Source organism: Arachis ipaensis, chromosome B1 (assembly GCF_059453495.1).
Source record: "Arachis ipaensis isolate K30076 ecotype BB chromosome B1, ASM5945349v1, whole genome shotgun sequence".
NCBI classification, from domain to species: Eukaryota; Viridiplantae; Streptophyta; class Magnoliopsida; order Fabales; family Fabaceae; genus Arachis; species Arachis ipaensis.
Genome location: NC_142436.1, coordinates 122,859,077 through 122,880,770, shown reverse-complemented (window position 1 = coordinate 122,880,770; position 21,694 = coordinate 122,859,077). Strand labels below are relative to the sequence as shown.

At 34.7% G+C, this 21,694-nt stretch overlaps 2 protein-coding genes across 2 annotated transcripts; both read right to left on the bottom strand.

Moving 5' to 3' along the window:
- Positions 1-13,968: 13,968 nt before the first annotated feature.
- On the bottom strand, positions 13,969-14,555 carry LOC110271847 (uncharacterized). Its single transcript, XM_088501160.1, has 3 exons — positions 14,323-14,555; positions 14,121-14,241; positions 13,969-14,016 (listed from the first exon to the last, which is right to left on the bottom strand). The coding sequence occupies exons 1-3, from the start codon at positions 14,553-14,555 to the stop codon at positions 13,969-13,971; spliced, it is 402 nt and encodes a 133-aa protein (XP_088357286.1).
- A 6,037-nt stretch (positions 14,556-20,592) lies between these two features.
- LOC107627422 (uncharacterized) lies at positions 20,593-21,179 on the bottom strand. Its single transcript, XM_088501157.1, has 3 exons — positions 20,947-21,179; positions 20,745-20,865; positions 20,593-20,640 (listed from the first exon to the last, which is right to left on the bottom strand). Exons 1-3 carry the CDS (start codon positions 21,177-21,179, stop codon positions 20,593-20,595), a joined length of 402 nt encoding a protein of 133 aa, XP_088357283.1.
- Between the last annotated feature and the right edge of the window lie 515 nt (positions 21,180-21,694).

Here is a 21,694-nt window from a genome sequence, read left to right as displayed (position 1 = left end):
AAACAATTCATATAGTATGCATATGATGAATGCCTGTCCCTAGTGGCTGATGATATCATCTGTCGGTTATAGAGCCAACCCGACAAGTCCTGGTAGCTAACCGTTGGACTGTCCCTCTGTCGTGTCTCCCCAACTCGAGTTATACTCATTATAAACTTGATCATAATCATGATCCATATCCATCACCCTCACTGGTGAATATTTATGGGGGTGAGCTCATCCGGGGCTTTCACAGTGCCCGGCCACCCTGACGACATAGGGTTAACAGAGCTTCGAGTCTCAACCTGGAGCACGTGGTGGCTAGCCACTGCTTTCTCCCAGGGAAACTCTCATCTCCGATAGTGGAAGTGCAAACATTCACAATTCATTCAACAGCATATATGGATTTATACTTAGCCATAATCATGGCTCCACCGTAACACGGCAATAATCCAGCCATCTGGCTCACGGTTAAATCTATAACCAGCCAATTCATTAACAATTACGGCCCTTCGGCCCATGGCATAACAAGCACTTCCACCGCCATCCACCGCATCTCACATAATCATCTTTGATCCTCAATGATCATCCATTCTCCCTTGCTTCACTCGTAAGTTACCACATTCACTAGCCCCTTTTCTCATTGCTAGGCATATCATAATGATTTAAGACATAAGTGGTGAGATCGGAGGCTTAGAAGTATGAAATTTAGCTTTTAAAACTCAAAAATCAACTTTGGGATGAAAACAGGGCCACGCGTACGCGCACTCCACGCGCACGCGCGGATGGCCAAAAACTCATCGACGCGCAAGCGTCATACGCGCGAACGCGCGGGTTGAAAAATATCCAAACGGCGCGCAAGCGTTAGCCACGCGTGGGTGCTCTTGCGCCCAGGCACAAAACTGGCACAATTCTGGCACAACTCTCTGGAAAATAGCTGGGCATATGGCGCAGCGTATCGACGCGCCCGCGCATACCACGCGCACACGTGGATGATGCTTCCTGGAAGAATGGCGCGCACGGGCCAAGTGCGCCTACGCGCGGAGGGTTATTCTGCTAAAAATTTTCTAAGTTAAAAGCTGCAGAATTCACAGATTCAACGCCCAATCTTCCGACGGTCATAACTCCCTCATTTTAAATCATTCTTCACCCGTTCTTCGAATGGCATGGGCATCCCGGATCCAATTTCATTTATAAACAGATTTGGCACAAATCAGAGATCCGTAGTCCAGGTTATGTCCCATCAAAGTATGCCCAAAAACTATGTTTTCATACAAAACCACAAAGTGCCATTTTCAAAACAAGCCACTTTCAACTCTTTTCAAAATCAATCAAAACATGCTAATTTCAACCCTTTTCTTTGAAATCATTCAAAATGTACCAAACTCAACAACAAGCCATCCTCAACTCACACATTGACATTTTACCAAGGTTCCCAAAACCACATCCAACCATTTTAACACTTCTCAATCAAATGGCTAAAGGATAAACACAATATCATGTCATACATCCTTCCTCATCCTAATTTCCAATAATACTATTTCCAATCAACCATCATTATACATAATCAACATCATACTCACCATCAACATGGTACCACCCATCAATTCAACCTCAATCATCCATCAAGCATATATCACAACATGCATTTCTCACATTTCACACAATCAAGGCATCAATATTCATAATCGCATATATGAACACATCATATATCTCAACCATTCAACAACATCAACAATTCAATGCCTATCTTAGGGCCTCTAGCCTAAGTATTTCCTACCACATTACATATTAGATACGAGAAACCGAAACCATACCTTAGCCGATTTCCCACGCTCAACCGGAGTACTTCTAAACCACTTGTCCACAAGCTCTCCACGTATCAACACCTCCAAGAACAGATTTTATCACACAAAACCCTCTCCCAAGCTTTCCAAAATCACCAATCAAGCTCCAATATTCACATATACACAACCTAAGCCACAATCATCATACCCATACACAGCATCTCAATACCCAAACATCATAGAACAACAAATTACACTAGGGTTGAGAATCTTACCACACCTAAGGTTCAAGGAGACAAGATTAACCTTCTCCTTCAAGAGAGTTGGGTCCTATAACATCAAAGAACCCAAAATCTCAACATTTTTGCTCATGAAACTCGAAATCAAGGCTGGAAATTCGAAGAGTAAAACGTGGCTTACCTCAAGATTGATTGTATGGGTTTTGTAGAGCTCTCCGCGGTAAACGCGTGGCCGCAAACGGTGCGGCAATCGGAGCTCTAGATCAAAAGTTATGGTGGTTTGAAGATCAAGTGAGAGATAGAACTTGAGAGAGTGTTCTTCCCTCCATGGCCTCCATTTCAGCGTGAATGAGAGTGTTGTGAGGAGAGAGAGTGCTGAAAACTAGGGTTTTGGTTTAGTTTAGTTGGGCCAAGGGCCCACTTTGGGTCCGGTTGGACCGGTTTGGCCCGTTCGGTCCAATCTTGGTCCGATTTCTATAAAATTGGTACCGAAACTCTCGTCTCAATCTCCTCTATCATATTTAGCCATAAAAATCACATTTTTAGCTTTCTAGAATAAATTCTCATTTATGGGTTAATTAGCCATTAATTAACCGGGTCTTACAGCAACTAAATCTCCATTGTTAATGTTAGGAGCTCTGTCTATTGTATGGATTGATACTATTATTTTTCTATTTTAATTCATGTATTGATTTATATTTCAAGAATTATTTTCGTTCTTTATTTTATGAATTTGGGTGGAACGGAAGTATGGCCCTTGTTCTAATTGAGTTTTTGTATAACTTGAAAAAGCTCTTTACTCGAACAACAGCTTGAAAAAATATTCTCCTAAATTTCTAATTATCTGGACTTAACGGGATACGTGACATATAATCCTCTTATATTTGGGTAATTAGGATTTTTGTGACATACAAATTAGAATTGAACTTCACCCTCTAATTGGAATTAAGTGACCAAGGCGGTTGATGAATTTTAGAGGAGACTAAAAAGGTCTAAGGAATTAGGGTTTAGTCACATATAGTTTGCCATGAATTTAATCTTGCATGATTAAAATAGTTAGTAAGAAAAGTCAATCCGGAAAATAGATAACTCTGAAGCCTTAACTGTTTCTCCATATATTATTTACAACTTGTTTACTACTTGCCTTCTGATATTCTGAATTTACTGTTTAATACTTTTGAACTCTCAAACACTCTTTTATATTTGTCTAACTAAGTAAATCACTTAACCATTGTTGCTTAGTCTATCAATCCTCGTGGGATCGACCCTCACTCACCTGAGGTATTACTTGGTACGACCCGGTGCACTTGCCGGTTAGTTTGTGGGTTATAAATTTCGCACCAAGTTTTTGGCGCCGTTGCTGGGGATTGATAGTGATTAACAACTACTAGTTGTTTGATTGCTTAGATTAGGCACTTTAGTTTTAATTTTATTTAATTGTTACTTTATTATTTTCAAAAAAAAATATTTAAATTAGTACTAATACTTTTCCTTAATTTTCGAAATTAAGTTTGGTGTTACCTCAATTATTTGATTACTTAGATTAGATAATTTTTCTTTTTCAATTAATTTTCTTCTATTAATAAATTTTATTTTATTTTTATTTTTTTCTATTATTTTTTTTGTTTTTTACTTGTCATCTAGTTCCGTTTTCCCCCCTTATCATTTAGTTCAATTTTAATTTGTTTCTTCTTTGCTTGCCTGTTTACCACATGGTGCGTTTAATTCTATTTGGTGTTTTGTGCTAAGGAAAAATAATAGAGAGAGATCACATGGGTTACTACTCACACCCAGGGAGTGATTCTTTTTATTGTGGATGGAGGAACTACCAAATTTCGGTTGGCAAAATCAAAACTAAAGAAACTTCAGTGCTCCATGTTCCAACTATCAAGAACCACCATCTCCATATTCATACCAAGAGCCACTATCTCCCTATCTATACCAAGAGCCATCATCTCTCTATTCATACCAAGAACTACCACCTCTCTATCCATATCAAGAACCATCATATCCCTATTCATACCAAGAACCATCTTCTTTTTACCCTTATCAAGAACCATCATCTCCTTCTTATTCATATCAAGAACCATCATCTATTGAGCTTCTCATGAAAGAATTCATACATGATATAAGGACGAGTGTCAAAAATGTAGAGAAATATGTGCAGTTGATTATCAAGCCCCAGGAAGAAGAACAAGCAAATTCCTTCCCAAGAGATATAATGCAAGATCCTATGGAAGAAAGTGAAAAAATCAATCAAAGGAGTTTATACTCTAGTGAATTAAAGAACTTTCCACCCTCACACATGGAAGAAGAGGAAAATGCAAAAACAAAGGAGGAAGATGTACCAACAAAGAAGGAAGATGCACAAACAAAGGAGGTTACAAGAGATGAAATAATTATGGAAATCTACATTCCAATGAAGCAGAGAGTGGCATAGAGGGTGAGTTTATTGAACCACCAATTCAAGAAGTTCTTGATGAAGGGTACACTCTAACCATCACACAACACCCAAATTTTGAAATCAATGAACGGAAGGCAATCAAGGAAAGCACAAAAAAGGGGATTGTGACCAAGAAACAGAAGAAAATATCTATGAAGAAGAAAAGGTCAGCAAAAAATAATCCAACCTCTACCCCAACAAGCAAGGTAAATCAAGCTAATCATAATAAAAGAAAGCTTGTTAGGAGGACTTTATATCAGGAGGCACTAATCTTCACCTCTCCCCCCTTGGAGTCATTTCTTTTAACCAACTGGAAGAAGAGGAAGAAAATTCAACAATCAAGTGTCAAGCTAGTGACATTAAAGAAGCGCTTGTTGGGAGGCAACCTAACTATTAGTATCCTTGGTTTTGCAGTTGCTTTGGTTTTAATTTTATAGTTATTTTGATTTTAACATTATAGTTATTTTAGTTTTGGTTTTAAATTACTTTATCTAATTTTTTTTAGAATTTTTCTTGTTTTACATGTGTTTTGGTCATGCAGAATGATTAGAATAGGAACAGGAGCAATTAAGAAGAATTTTTGACACCCTGTTTTCATATTTTCTTTGCTTGAGGACAAGCAAACTTTTAAGTTTGGTGTTGTCACTTCGCTTTTGGCCTTTTCTGTTTATTTTAATAGCACTAAAGGGAGATGAATGTTCTTCATGGAGGAATGAGATGGCCACCAGCATAACTGAGGTGGTTGAGTTCCTTTCATTCTATTTATCTTTCATTCTTATTTTATTGTCTTTTATTTTCTATTTCTTTGATTGCCTGCATGATATTTAGTACTTTCAGTTCTAAAATTTAGTTTCATTCTGTCATTTGCTTTTAATTAAAATTTTTTTTTATCTCATGTATTGCTCACTGAGCTTGAAGTCAAAAGAAAAAAAATTGATGTATTGCATGAGAAATTGAGTTTATATTTAAGAGTAATCTTATTTACTTAAATGTGGTGGTATTATTCGTGATTCTGAATGTATGACATGAACAGTGCATATTTGAATTTGAATTAAAGGATATTGATGTATAAGGAACAGGAATTTAGAGAACTACTATGAATTCTCTGAAGTAAACAAAAGCTTAATCCTTGAAGCAAAAGAAACAACAAAAGAAAAATAAGAGCAAGGTCCAAGGCTCTGAGCATCAATGACTAGGGAGGTCTGACATGATTAAAATCTCAAAGAGTTGTTCTCCAAGTCATATGCTTGTGGTGTAAATGTGTCAAGTAATCCTTGAGACAGAGCACTAAGAGTCAAGATCAAGTGCATTTAGCAGAGTATGCCCAAGGCTTTGAGCACCACTGTCTGGGAGTAACTGAAAGAAAAATTAAAATTTAAAGAGATTTCTCCAGTTAAGTGCTTGTGGTGTTTTTGTGTCAAGTAAAGTTTGAGACAAAACATTTAAAGTCACGGCTAGGCTCAGGGTGCAAAGCACCTAAGAAAAGAGAATTAAAGGAAATTTTCTGTGTTCAAGGATTAAACTGAAGTATAAAATATTAGAGAATTCATAATATTATCCGGATTCTAATTCAGAATGACAGTAACATTCTTCGGATTCAAAGGAGAGTGAGATGCCAAACCTATTCAGGATTGCAGTTGTAAACCCCACATTAAGAAGAGACATGAGCTTAATTGAACTCTCACTCTCATGCAAATTCACATCCTAGGCCTATATTAGTTTTGGTTGCTTGAGGACAAGCAACAATTCAAGTTTGGTGTTGTGATGCGTGAGCATCTTCTCTTTCTTTTCCTAGTGAATTTGCATTCAAATTGTTGAGTTTAATTAAGATTTAATTACCTTTAGCTACTATGAATACTACTTTGAGTTGTTTACAATTTCTGTTTATTTCAGGTAGCATTTGGATGGATTTGACGGGGTTTTGTAGCAGAAAAGGAAGAAAGCGAATGATGCTGTCAACCCCGACCTCCTTGCACTCAAACAGGAATAACTTGAGCTATAGAGGTCCAATTGACGTGATTCTAGGGCATTAGAAAGCTAACTTTCAGGGTTTTCCAACGATATATAATAGTATACCATTCTCTTCCATTTCATACGTACAATCTCACGTTGAACTTGAGGAACTCCAAATTCAGCGTGGGATCAAAAGCACAAAGGAGGAATCACGCATCACTCCACGCTGAACTTGGAATAATCCAAGTTTAGCGTGGACTCAAAGGGAAACAAGCAAAACGCTGCTGCCTCATCCACACTGAACTTGGGAATTTTCAAGTTCAGCCTGGATCCGAATACCCCAAGTGGTCCCCAAGCACACAGAAAGTTGCGCATGAAGCTAAATTAATTTTGATTGAATTTGTATTTTATTTTAAAATAGGAAAATATATTATTTTAGTTTAGGAAATATATTTTACATTAATTAGGATTAGATATAAAAGGGAAAAGAATCAGCCCTTTGGACCTCTCTCTTCTCTTCTCTTCTACCTCATTTCGCAATTTACAGTTTATCTGAATCCTTATTTTCTCTCTAGTCTTTATACCATGAGCAACTAAATCTCCATTGTTAAGGTTAGGAGCTCTATCTATTGTATGGATTGATAATATTATTTTTCTATTTTAATTCATGTACTGATTTATATTTCAAGAATTATTTTCGTTCTTTATTTTATGAATTTGGGTGGAACGGAAGTATGACCCTTGTTCTAATTGAGTTCTTGTATAACTTGAAAAAGCTCTTTACTTGAACAACAGCTTGAAAACATATTCTCCTAAATTTCTAATTATCTGGACTTAACGGGATACGTGAGATATAATCCTCTTATATTTGGGTAATTAGGATTTTTGTGGCATACAAACTAGAATTGAACTTCATCCTCTAATTGGAATTAAGTGACCAAGGAATTGGCGGTTGATGAATTTTAGAGGAGACTAAAAAGGTCTAAGGAATTAGGGTTTAGTCACATATAGTTTGCCATGAATTAAATCTTGCATGATTAAAATAGTTAGTAAGAAAAGTCAACCCGAAAAATAGATAACTATGAAGCCTTAATTGTTTCTCCATATATTATTTACAACTTATTTACTACATATCTTCTAATATTCTGAATTTACTGTTTAATACTTTTGAACTCTCAAACACTCTTTTATATTTGTCTAACTAAGTAAATCACTTAACCATTGTTGCTTAGTCCATCAATCCTCGTGGGATCGACCCTCACTCACCTGAGGTATTACTTGGTACGACCCGGAGCACTTGCCGGTTAGTTTGTGGGTTATAAATTCCGCACCAGTGTCCATGTAGCTCGTCAAGTATGATCACTCCTTCGTACGGCTGCCACACAAACTACAACATGTTATTAGAAAATTAGAACTCTGATATTAATGTTGGATATTAAAACACACAAAGCAAAACCATTTACCTCTTTCATGTAGTCTATTTCCTGCCTAAATGTCGTCGTGGTCTTCGATAACCACGCGGCAGTTCGTTTGGAATGACTCCACCTAAAATACGTAACATTAAAAAAATTAAAAACTGTGCCATCAAACAAATATGCATCGTCAATAGAATACACAACTAAAATAGGAATTGTTACCTCCGAGCAACCGCTACGTCAACTGCTGGAAGGTACTATCTCAGTACGGGTGCAATACACGACATTCGCTCTCATGCTCAAACAAACAAAAGATTAAGAGGGTCATCCATCTTCTTAGTATCATAACGTGATGCATGACACAGTGCCCTGTAAAGATGAACAAGACATGCTGATCCCTAACTGTAAGTGTGGATCTGGTCAAAATCGTAGAGCTACGGTAGATACTTCGCGTGGGCATATGTCATCGACTTATCCGCAAATAGGGTCGAACCCAGCAAAAAGAAAACTTGGCATCTCACGTATCTCTGAATAGACTCTAAAATGTCAAATGGCTCTGCCTCTGATATGACGAACTCATGCCAGCTTTATATAAGATTTGGAGGAACTACTCAAAACGGGTTCGTGGCCGAAAATCTTGATGCTCTAGCTCTACAGAAAATCGCCACTACTATCTGTCTAACCGCTCACAACCTGTCCATCAATGGGTAGGCCAAATATATTAGCGAAATCTTCTAGTGTCACGGTAACCTCACCCACCAGGAATACAAAGGTGTGTGTCTTTGGCCTCCACCTTTCCGCCAAAGTAGATAGTAAAGGGTAAAATCCTCTGATCACCCCAATTTTAGAAACATGATAGAATCCTATTGCTCGTAAAGCGTCTTCTACCATCGGGTTCCACGTCTCCAACGAATCCAATTTACGAATCATAAGATTCCTGTTAGGCTGGTACAATAAAAATATATTTATTCATTAATTATATCTATGAATTTTAAAAAATAAATTATTTAATTATACTACTTTACATTAAATAAATATATTCATTCATTAAATAAACATATTTATTCATTAAATATCTATTAAATACATTTATTCATTATAACAAATAATTATTTAATAAAAAATAAAATATAATAATAATTTACTTGTACTACTTTACATAAATAAAAAATAAAATAACATACAATATTATTATTATCCTTCATAATATCATAACAAATACTCGAACAATTTTTTTTAAATTCATAATATATATTCACATTATAACAAAGAACTCCAAAAATTAATGGAATCTACATTTATATTATTTCTCTGTTTACTATTTTTTTTTTTTTTTACCAAAGATAGGAGACTCGAACCCGCAATCTCTTAATTGAATATGGGGAGACTATGCCATTTGAGCTATAACTCATTGGCCTCTGTTTACTAATTAACAAATATACAATAAAATAATAGTATACTAAAGCTTATATTATTTATTAAATTTAATATTTATAAACTCAATTAAATAACATAGTAATATTAAATACAAATAAAAATAATATTATACAACAGCAGCAATAATAAAAGAATGACGATGTGGATAAAACATGCGAAGAAGGAGGAGAAACGCCAAGAAAAAAGAGGAGGAACACGAAGAAAGAAAAAAAGAAGAGGAGAAGGAACACGGGATATGAACGTTGGGAAAATTAGAACATGTATTCACGCTTTTACTAATGAAGTTGATTTTTGTTGAGTTTGAACCAACTTGATTAGACTTGATTGCCAAAAAGTCTAAATTTATAGCAAAACTCTATTATCAATATCTTGGTTTTTATTATACAAGTTCTACATTTTTTAAAAATAAAATTTTTAAAAAAATTTACAAGTATTAGATATTTCTCAGTTTATTAGTAAAATTATTCTTAAAATTTAAAATAATATAATATATAAATATAATAAAGAATAAAAATAAATGTGAATATTCATTAATATATAATTTTATATTTAATTTTTAATTTAAAAAATACAAGATAATTTTGAAAAACATTTCTATAAATACTTTAAAAAAAACACTTATTTTCTAAAAACCAAAATTATAAGTACAAATTTTTGTATCAAATGCAAAATATTTTCTTTTTTAATAAAAAAAGCCATGTTAGTAAGACAAGTAGCCAACATTGATGTGCTAAAGAATTGTGGTGTAGTGGGAGAAAAAGTTAAATTATCTTTTGGTTTGGAAGCTTTGTTCTTTTTCGAGTGCAAGATTGATTCCTTTGCAGCAAGGAAAAGTCACTTTTTTGCGACACTGATTCAAGTTGCAAACTTACAGCACCAAAAACAAACGAGAAATTATATTTTGTTCAACTTTTTTTTGGAAAACATTATCGCACGCTTATTTCCCCTTTAGTTTTAATATACTTACTACTATAACATATAGCACGAAAATATTATATTTTTAGAGAATTTTTAAAAAAATAATAATGTGTAGATAATATTTTTTTAAATTAGAAAACATGCATTTTAAAACACTTGTCAATAAATTTGTATTGAAAAATCAGGGTGAAGTTGTATTTGTATTTTTTTATTTTTAATATTTTTACTTTTAAAATTTTATTAAAAGTTAAGTTGAAAATAATAAGTTTCGTTTTCTTATTTTACCTACTAACTTTTTTTCTTTATGAAATTCTAAAAAAAAATCCAAACCAAAAAATTCTAAATTTTTTAGGTTTTTAATATGTTTATAATATATTTAAGGGTAAAGTATATTTTTTGTCTATAAAATTTGGCAAAAGTTTCAAAAATACCTTTAAGTTTTATTTTGTTTTAATTCTATCCCAAAAGTTTTCGATTTGCATTAAATATACTCTCAACTGCTAAATTTTTAAAAAATTTAAGACAAATATAACAATAATGTATAAAAATTATGTTTGATTTGCTTATGTTGAGGGTTGTTCTTATGAAATTGTTGTTTAATGTTGAATTAGTTTTAAATTTTTTGAAAAATTAGTTGTCAGGGATATATTTGATGCAAATCGAAAACTTTTGAGACAAAATTAAAACAAAATAAAACTTAAAAATATTTTTAAAATTTTTGTCAAACTTTAGAAATAAACAATATACGTTACCCTATATTTAATAAAAAATTTAAAAATTTTTAATAAAATAGCTTTAATAAGTGTTCTCATAACAGCTTTTTGCCTTTTTTTTTCCTAAAATAAATAGTTATGAGAATCAGTGATGGTGACTCTCTCCCTTTCGATATCCCAACCATATTTCTTCCGGTTTTCATCTGTGTAACTCTATCTCTCTTTTTTGCAGTTTCAAAGTAATAATTATATTTAAATGTTTTATGTCTATCTTTGCGCACATGGTCCTAATTATATATCCCATCCCTTTCACTTTTTAGCTAATAAACCCGAGCTTTAGAATAATATGCCTCCAATTAGATAATAATTTTTAGTGATTAATTGTTTTTCGGGAGTTGTATATGTATTTTTTAATATATATAACAATAAAATAAAATTTATTTGCATGAGAAACAAAAAATAATTTTGTACTCCTTTTTCAACTAGGGTTGTTTGCTTTATTATAAATATCCAATTTGATAAAAAAGACAAAACTTGTTTTACAATATCACTACAACAAAACAACATTTTTTTAATGTTTGACGACAGTTTTAATCGTCACTATATATTTTTACAATGGTTAAAAAAGTGTCATGAATTTGAGCGTCGCTAGTTTACATAGTGACAGTTTTAGACCACCGTTGATAAGAAATGTTGTTAAACTGTTTGTGACAGTTTTTGAAGTATAAAACCGTTACTAATTTATAACACTTGTCAAGGTATTTTTATGCTGTATTTTGCGACATTTAGAAAATGTCGTTAAATTACTAAAACATGTGAGATCGTTTTTAAGTATATTTAATGACTGTTTAATCTTGTGACAGTTTTTTTCCTGTATTTAGTGAGTATTTTAAATTGTCATAATTTTTCCAACATTAAAACTTTTTTATTAATTATCACAAAAATATTCCTATTATAAATAATAATTTATACGTGTCTACCAATAAAATAATTTATTTCATAAATTACATTGTATTTTAACAAATCCAAATTCAATCCCACAAGTTTTATAAAAATAGCAATAATATATTTCAAAAGTTGAATTCTACAAGTTTTATATAGTCATAATCCATAAGATGTGTGTAACACCCTCACTACCAGAATGTCACGCTTCGGGCTGCGCCACTCTGATAGAAAGAAGTATTACGACTACTTTACATACTAAATATTAAAATAGGAGCCTGTGACTCAACACCGTATCGCTGATTTCTTTGAAAACCGGAAACAAATACTTTATCTAAAAAAAAAAAAACAAGCAGGCATAAATTCATATACAAGACTTCTTTCATAATATCTTTTAATATAATATATATAAATCATACAACTCCTATCCCTCTTGCAAAAATTGTAATAACAAAGACGAGGGAAGAAAATAATCTAATTAATACAACATATATAACTAAACGGAGTTTAACTCTTCTTAATGCTTCTTCATCCGGTTCCTGAAAAGGTAAAGCTGTAGGGGGGTGAGAACCTAACCACACGGTCTCACCACGGGGTTTCAAAGTTGTCATAAGAAGATATTTCAATAAGAAAACTGCTTTCAAATTCAGTGATTATCATTGCCTTGTGAATCCTTTAAAAATCCAATAGCTAATCGTTTAAAACCTTTTCAAAGAAACAATGTTCAATATTTTCAGAAATCCAAAGTCTTTCTTTTCTCATAAGCAAATCTCAATCAGAAACCAACCACGCAATCAAACCACACAATCATTAATTCAGCACCAAAAGTTCATTCTCAAATGTAACACGCCAGGGCAAACACAGGCAAGACAGACAAGGAAAGCACAAGTAGGAAGCAGTTACAGCAAATAGTTCAAGTAGCAGTTAGGAACAGTTTAGCAATTAGGCAAACCAAAACAAGTTCAAACCCAAGCAAAGCATACAAATGCATATGATGCATGCCTGTCCTATGGCTGATGAGGCTCATCTGTCTGTTATCCAGCCAACCCGACAAGTCTGAATTGTACTTAGACTGTCCCCCGACGTGCATCCCCAAGAGTCTATGCATAGCTTTTTCTCAAATAATCAATATTGCTCAATGAGGGTAACATTCTCGGGAATTTATATAGTGCCCGGTCACACACTTACATCGTAGGGTCAACAGAGTATCGAGTTTTCAACCTGGTACACGTGGTGGCAAGCCACGGCACTTAATCCAGGGAACCTCGTATCTCAGATTTTTCAAATTCATAAGCCACATATCTCAACATCATAATCATTCATCAATCCAAACCTCATTTCCAAATTCATTCAAAAGCCATATTTCAAAGAAAATTCTCGTCAATCCTCTTTCCATTCCGTTCATTAACAATCTCAATTCCAAAGTATAATTCTTTCTTTGATAAATAGATTATTCTTAAAACATATAATGTTTGAAAATAAATCTTTTTAGTTAATTACTTCAAATAAAACTTCCAATTTTATAAAATTTCGGCAGCATCTCCTCTAAAACTCGAACTTTGCCACCCTGTTCGGGTCCCATCCAAACATTTCTCAAACCTTTTTCCAAACCTCAATCATTTTCCAAGATTCAGCTAGTTCCAATATCAAATTATTTTCAAAGCGAATCAGTGTCCATAATAAATCTCTTTTTAAAATCAAACCAGCTCAAATACTAAATCAATTATAAAGTCACTACTCAAAATTAAACCATTTCCAAAGTTAATCCAGTTTCATATTCCAAATCGTTTCCAAAACCAATTCCTTTACATTATCGAAAATAGCTTCAAAACCAAGAAAAGCCATTTTTCATAATAATCAACTAAATAACCTTTCAAACTAATTTCTTTTCAGCAATCACAAACTGCTCAGGCAATCAAGCAATCAGTCATTCAATCCAGCAAACAACCACATTTAAAAGACAATTATAATCACAAACATATGTTCTCTCACATTAATATCTAGTTATCACAACTCTGTAATATAAATTAGATTTTAAGAAAAATCCCTACCTCGATTTAGTCAAAGCTCAGTAACTAGACTCATCAATTCCTCTTTTGTTTATTTTCAATTTTACAGCAGCTGCCACAACCTTGTTTATTTTCAGACAATATCAACAGCAGCATCAAGAATCGCAGCAACAACACTTTTCTGACATAAATTGGAATTTAAAGCGAAGTTGATATCGAGAGGAATAGAACGAAATTAGTAATGGAACATTTACGATAAATTGAAACAGAATCAAATAACCTCACCACGAGAAACAAAGCTCCGGCAGGCGGCAAATACCGATCAGGCGGCAGCTCTGACACTCCCCGAAGCTCCGGTGGTTCAATAACAACCTTAATTTCGACGCGCAAATACCGGAACCCAAACCTACGGTACCAGCATCTCAGAATCTCCAACAGATTGCAACAGAACATTGATTTCAATAAGTTTCAGAAACAAAGTGCTTACCAAGAAGACAGGGGTTCCGGCGGCAGTTTCCAACATACACAGGCTTCAAAGGCGGTTTTCGGTGGCAGCAGCGCTCTCCGGCGGTAGAGGTGCGGCCAGAAGTCGCGGCCAGAAGCTTCGGAGGCGGCGGATTTGATGAGGATGGCCGGTGATAGGAGCGGCAACTGCGCGCGGTTGCTGGACAGGTCTCGATCCTCCCTTCCTCCCGGATCTCTCTCCTCTGCCTCACCCATGGACGACGGCGTTGACAGCTGCAGCAACGGCGACGGACTTCGCGGTGGGGACGGTGGCTGTGACAGGAAAGGCGAGCAGCGGCGATGAAGGCGCGGCGGTTCCAAGCCTGTGACTTCCCTTCACTCGCGAGCCATCTCTTCTCGCGATCTCAACAGCGACAGCGAGCAGAAGCGGCAGCTTCCTGGACGGCGGCGGCGGCGCAAGCAGCAGGACGCAGCGGCAGCAGCGGTCCGCGATGATGGCGCGACACCTCCACCGGCGCTCCCCTCTCCCTCGGATCTCCCTTCCCTGTTTCCTTCTTTCTTTCTTTCATTTCTTTCTTTTTTTTTTCTTTTCTTGCTTCCTAGTGCTGCTGCCGTATGTGTGGTTAGAAAGGGGAAACAAGGGCGGCTAGGGTAGGTTAGAAGGAATTAGGGATTATTGCCTCAACTAAGGTTTCATTTGGGAATTTAGAATTAGAGTAAAATTCATATGAGTAATATAACAATTTTATAAAATTAAGAGTAATAGGATAATTAAAAACCTGTTTTAATCCAACACTAATATTTATTAAAAATACTATTTAATTATCAATTTACAAATTATTCTCAAATAAATAATTCTAATTCGATGACTATAGATAATATAATTAATTTTCTTTATTCATAAAAATTAAAGTATTAATTTCTAGAATCACAATTATTTAAATCAAATCATATAAATTCTTATTATTTTACGATTCCTAAACTTTATAATTTAAATATGCAAATTACCCAATAATTGTAAAATTAGATAAAATTTTTAATTTAATTATCAAAAATTGATTTAATTAGCTTTAATAAAATAATTTTTGAAATTTAAATCTTTAATAAATAAATAAATTGAAATTAGTTCACAATAAGATTTTCCGAGACTTCTGAGTCTTACACCCTACCCAACTTATAAAAATTTTCGTCCTCGAAAATTGGCGTATCACAGAAAACGTTACATGGTTTAACACTTTGTGTAAAAAGCAAAGAACTTTAGCATTCATATTTATTTAGTTTCAAATACTTTGATTACCACATAGCATAAAGATATAAGGGTAGGAGTGCAATTGCAAGACAGAAATTACAAGGAAAGCTTGATGCAAATGACGACATGGTTCAAACATGTAGTGGTAAGGCAAGGCGGTGATAGGTCATAAAATATGCTGGGGTCAAAACAACATGCTTAACATTCGCACACTGATCTCAGATATTCAACTATTCAAATTTCAACATAACTTATCTCCACCATTCCCAATCGTACTTCATCGATCAATTCACCTGAGGGTTCTCAACCTCATCAAATACTTTGCAAATCTTAGTAGTCACAAACTTAACATCAATAAAACTCTTCCTCATGAAACAAGATTCCACAACTCTTTGCTACGTCGTATGTTTACAAATTTTACCTTTTGTGTTCATCAAACGTGTTCTAAAGGACTAATGTGTCGTTTACCAAGCCTAACGGTCGCACAAGATATCAAAACTAATCTCGAATATACTCATAAGGATGGTAGATCATAAAAAAAAAAGAACAGAGACAAGGACCGTGTTCGTGAAAATTTGAAAGAATTGTGAAAATCACAAGTAGACAAGGATGAACAAGCAATAAAGAGTGCTGGAAAGAGAATCAACTGATAACTTTGAGGATATCTCTTGAATTGAAGGAATTTGATAAGACCAATAAGATGAAAAACAATACAGTATGTTGAAACGAGTTCAAGCTGAGTCAAGTAAATATGAGGTTTACAAAAGAAGAATATCCAAAACCAAAGGCAAAGCTCTCATAACTCGAATTTGATTTAAAAATATTCTCGAATATATTGTTCTTAAAGAATGGAAATCTTAAGGGAAGATCATTTCACATTTTACAAAAAAAAAGATAAGTAACAAACATCTTTCAACAGAATAATAAAAGCATGAATGTAACATGATTTCAATATAAATTCAAGTCGAAACCGACTACATAAAATTTGGAAATAGAAAGATTAATTTGGCTAAAAGAAAAATTCTATTTTTCTCGTTCTTATGTTAGGCATGCATGAAAATTACGATCTTGTTGGAAGGAAACTTGAAATAAAGTTTTGCTTATAAAAGGAAAAGAAAATGCATTACAATGAAACAGATTTAAATCACATACAAAAATTTTCAAAGTAAGGGAGTGTAAGCTAAGTTAAAAGCGATTTTATTAAAACTTCAAGAGATGGTTGTGTCACTCCAAAACAAATTCAAGTTACAGCAAAAAGAGGCACTGCCCAAATAAAGGAATGTAGAGTCAAAAACAACCTTACATAAAAATAAATCAAACCTCATTTAAAAAGGCTAAAACAATCCAAGAATATACTAGAAATCACACTTTATAAGGATATTCAATAATATTAAAATGCATTAAGTACGTTCAAAGAGATACAAATCGCAGGAAGAGAAGAATAAGTGACAGGGATAAGATTCATATGAATTCGGAAGGAGGTGTAGGATTACAACTAAGCAACAAGGTATAGACATGAAAAACATCTCAGAAAGAGCCATTTCGCATCTTAACAGGAAATATTGAATCTAGGAACTCCAAAGAAAACAAGAAAAGGATAATGATAAATTGGATCAAAACAAACTGAAACCAAATTAGAGAAGCGCAACGTTTACAAAAAAATGAAGGAATTGTTCTAGTCACCAACAAACTAGAATGGTTAAAAGTTGTGAAGTATATTGAAATACAAATAGAAAAGAGTTTTGATTTCAAAGAACTTCAATAGAAACCATAGAGTAGAATAGGGTAATTGTTTACAAAATTCAAGAAAGTCAATTAAAAACGTAAATATTGCATCTTGTTTAAAACAAATTCAAGTCGAGCTAGATTATGCAAGATTTATGAAATAAAAATTAGTTAGGCTAAGGATAAAATATTTTACTAAAAATCTTGGTAGAAAATCAAATTGTAGTCCTAAGAAGAAACTTGAATTTAAGAACTTCGGTAGGAACGATCAAGAGGAAGAACGGTGCATTTATTTAAACTGGATTTGAGCTAAGTCGAAAATAATACTAAAAGTCATTGGTAGCATTAACAAAGAATGGATAATCTCAAAAGGAAACGAATTCACTTTCTCAAAAGAAACATGAAATGTTTAAATAAGATTTTGCATTAAAACAACTCAAATTAAAATAAAATATGTAAAATTTATAAAATAAACTTAATTAAGCTATGAGCAAAAATATTCTTTCAGGAATCTTGAAAAATATTCAAGTAAGAGGAGAATCAAACCAGAATTACTTTGAAGACCCAAAACAAAAATTACAAGAGGGCTTTATAAGATAGGATGTATTGCGGCAAAACAGGTTCAGATTTCATCGATAAATTACATCGTTTAAGTAGAAGAATGCAGAACCTAAAGCTGTGATGTCAAGAATCTATGGAATAAGTAGGCGCATGTTAAGAGAAGAATACGCATATGGTGCAAAGCATAGAGGCAAGATATCAAATCATAACCTAAGGGGAGAATCTAAATCAGAAAATTTTGCTAGGAACAAGGAGAAAGATAATATATTAATTGAAGCGAATTCCAATTAAACTAGAGTACAAAGTTCTTATAAAAGAACGTAAAATTGAGGACCATAACATCAAGAATACAAGGGATAGTCAGAAATATAATTTGACAGAGAATCAAACCGTATCTCAAGAAAGGCATTGAATCAAGGATTTCCAATGCAACAGATAAAGGTAAAACTAATACATATCACAGATAAGGATCACATGTCAACTAACTTCAAGAATTAATTTCTAACGCTCCCAAAACCCGCAACTCGCGTTATCTATGACTCGCATATTGTCTATCATAACCCATTGGTACTTCCATATACATAATTTACTAGTGTTAAGCTGGCCAAACTTAATACCAGGAATTATGCAATGCAAGACTAATGGCATTAATCAATAGACCGTCATATGTATAAAATTCTAATTCTCATTATCTGAACGAGACCTATTACATGACAGACGCTCAGAGTATGCAATTGAAGCATAATCAGTCCATTCCTCAGGCTCTACAGGAAGAACCGCTCTGATACCATAATGTAACACCCTCACTACCAGAATGTCACGCTTCCGGCTGCGCCACTCTGATAGAAAGAAGTATTACGACTACTTTACATACTAAATATTAAAATAGGAGCCTGTGACTCAACACCGTATCGCTGATTTCTTTGAAAACCGGAAACAAATACTTTATCTAAAAAAAAAAAAAACAAGCAGGCATAAATTCATATACAAGACTTCTTTCATAATATCTTTTAATATAATATATATAAATCATACAACTCCTATCTCTCTTGCAAAAATTGTAATAACAAAGACGAGGGAAGAAAATAATCTAATTAATACAACATATATAACTAAACGGAGTTTAACTCTTCTTAATGCTTCTTCATCCGGTTCCTGAAAAGGTAAAGCTGTAGGGGGTGAGAACCTAACCACACGGTCTCACCACGGGGTTTCAAAGTTGTCATAAGAAGATATTTCAATAAGAAAACTGCTTTCAAATTCAGTGATTATCATTGCCTTGTGAATCCTTTTAAAATCCAATAGCTAATCGTTTAAAACCTTTTCAAAGAAACAATGTTCAATATTTTCAGAAATCCAAAGTCTTTCTTTTCTCATAAGCAAATCTCAATCAGAAACCAACCACGCAATCAAACCACACAATCATTAATTCAGCACCAAAAGTTCATTCTCAAATGTAACACGCCAGGGCAAACACAGGCAAGACAGACAAGGAAAGCACAAGTAGGAAGCAGTTACAGCAAATAGTTCAAGTAGCAGTTAGGAACAGTTTAGCAATTAGGCAAACCAAAACAAGTTTAAACCCAAGCAAAGCATACAAATGCATATGATGCATGCCTGTCCTATGGCTGATGAGGCTCATCTGTCGGTTATCCAGCCAACCCGACAAGTCTGAATTGTACTTAGACTGTCCCCCGACGTGCATCCCCAAGAGTCTATGCATAGCTTTTTCTCAAATAATCAATATTGCTCAATGGGGGTAACATTCCCGGGAATTTATATAGTGCCCGGTCACACACTTACATCGTAGGGTCAACAGAGTATCGAGTTTTCAACCTGGTACACGTGGTGGCAAGGCACGGCACTTAATCCAGGGAACCTCGTATCTCAGATATTTCAAATTCATAAGCCACATATCTCAACATCATAATCATTCATCAATCCAAACCTCATTTCCAAATTCATTCAAAAGCCATATTTCAAAGAAAATTCTCGTCAATCCTCTTTCCATTCCGTTCATTAACAATCTCAATTCCAAAGTATAATTCTTTCTTTGATAAATAGATTATTCTTAAAACATATAATGTTTGAAAATAAATCTTTTTAGTTAATTACTTCAAATAAAACTTCCAATTTTATAAAATTTCGGCAGCATCTCCTCTAAAACTCAAACTTTGCCACCCTGTTCGGGTCCCATCCAAACATTTCTCAAACCTTTTTCCAAACCTCAATCATTTTCCAAGATTCAGCTAGTTCCAATATCAAATTATTTTCAAAGCGAATCAGTGTCCATAATAAATCTCTTTTTAAAATCAAACCAGCTCAAATACTAAATCATTTATAAAGTCACTACTCAAAATTAAACCATTTCCAAAGTTAATCCAGTTTCATATTCTAAATCGTTTCCAAAACCAATTCCTTTACATTATCGAAAATAGCTTCAAAACCAAGAAAAGCCATTTTTCATAATAATCAACTAAATAACCTTTCAAACTAATTTCTTTTCAGCAATCACAAACTACTCAGGCAATCAAGCAATCAGTCATTCAATCCAGCAAACAACCACATTTAAAAGACAATTATAATCACAAACATATGTTCTCTCACATTAATATCTAGTTATCACAACTCTGTAATATAAATTAGATTTTAAGAAAAACCCCTACCTCGATTTAGTCAAAGCTCAGTAATTAGACTCATCAATTCCTCTTTTGTTTATTTTCAATTTTACAGCAGCGGCCGCAACCTTGTTTATTTTCAGACAATATCAACAGCAGCATCAAGAATCGCGGCAACAACACTTTTCTGACATAAATTGGAATTTAAAGCGAAGTTGATATCGAGAGGAATAGAACAAAATTAGTAATGGAACATTTACGGTAAATTGAAACAGAATCAAATAACCTCACCACGAGAAACAAAGCTCCGGCAGGCGGCAAATACCGATCAGGCGGCAGCTCCGGCACTCCCCGAAGCTCCGGTGGTTCAATAACAACCTTAATTTCGACGCGCAAATACCGGAACCCAAACCTACGGTACCAGCATCTCAGAATCTCCAACAGATTGCAACAGAACATTGATTTCAATAAGTTTTAGAAACAAAGTGCTTACCAAGAAGACAGGGGTTCCGGCGGCAGTTTCCAACATACACAGGCTTCAAAGGCGGTTTTCGGTGGCAGCAGCGCTCTCCGGCGGCAGAGGTGCGGCCAGAAGTCGCGGCCAGAAGCTTCAGAGGCGGCGGATTTGATGAGGATGGCCGGTGATAGGAGCGGCAACTGTGCGTGGTGGCTGGACAGGTCTCGATCCTCCCTTCCTCCCGGATCTCTCTCCTCTGCCTCACCCATGGACGACGGCGTTGACAGCTGTAGCAACGGCGACGGACTTCGCGGTGGGGACGGTGGCTGTGACAGGAAAGGCGAGCAGCGGCGATGAAGGCGCGGCGGTTCCAAGCCTGCGACTTCCCTTCACTCGCGAGCCATCTTTTCTTGCGATCTCAACAGCGACAGCGAGCAGAAGCGGCAGCTTCCTGGACGGCGGCGGCGGCGCAAGCAGCAGGACGCAGCGGCAGCAGCGGTCCGCGATGATGGCGCGACACCTCCACCGGCGCTCCCCTCTCCCTCGGATCTCCCTTCCCTGTTTCCTTCTTTCTTTCTTTCATTTCTTTCTTTTTTTTTTCTTTTCTTGCTTCCTAGTGCTGCTGCCGTATGTGTGGTTAGAAAGGGGAAACAAGGGCGGCTAGGGTAGGTTAGAAGGAATTAGGGATTATTGCCTCAACTAAGGTTTCATTTGGGAATTTAGAATTAGAGTAAAATTCATATGAGTAATATAACAATTTTATAAAATTAAGAGTAATAGGATA

Bases quoted from the DNA above. Each gene is read 5' to 3' on its own strand.
- LOC110271847 (XM_088501160.1), bottom strand. From the start codon at position 14,555: ATGGGTGAGGCAGAGGAGAGAGATCCGGGAGGAAGGGAGGATCGAGAC. The intron at 14,242-14,322 runs GTAAGCACTTTG...CTGGTACCGTAG, and splicing joins CCGGAACCCCTGTCTTCTTG to GTTTGGGTTCCGGTATTTGC. The intron at 14,017-14,120 runs GTGAGGTTATTT...AATTTATGTCAG, and splicing joins CCGGAGCTTTGTTTCTCGTG to AAAAGTGTTGTTGCTGCGAT.
- LOC107627422 (XM_088501157.1), bottom strand. From the start codon at position 21,179: ATGGGTGAGGCAGAGGAGAGAGATCCGGGAGGAAGGGAGGATCGAGAC. The intron at 20,866-20,946 runs GTAAGCACTTTG...CTGGTACCGTAG, and splicing joins CCGGAACCCCTGTCTTCTTG to GTTTGGGTTCCGGTATTTGC. The intron at 20,641-20,744 runs GTGAGGTTATTT...AATTTATGTCAG, and splicing joins CCGGAGCTTTGTTTCTCGTG to AAAAGTGTTGTTGCCGCGAT.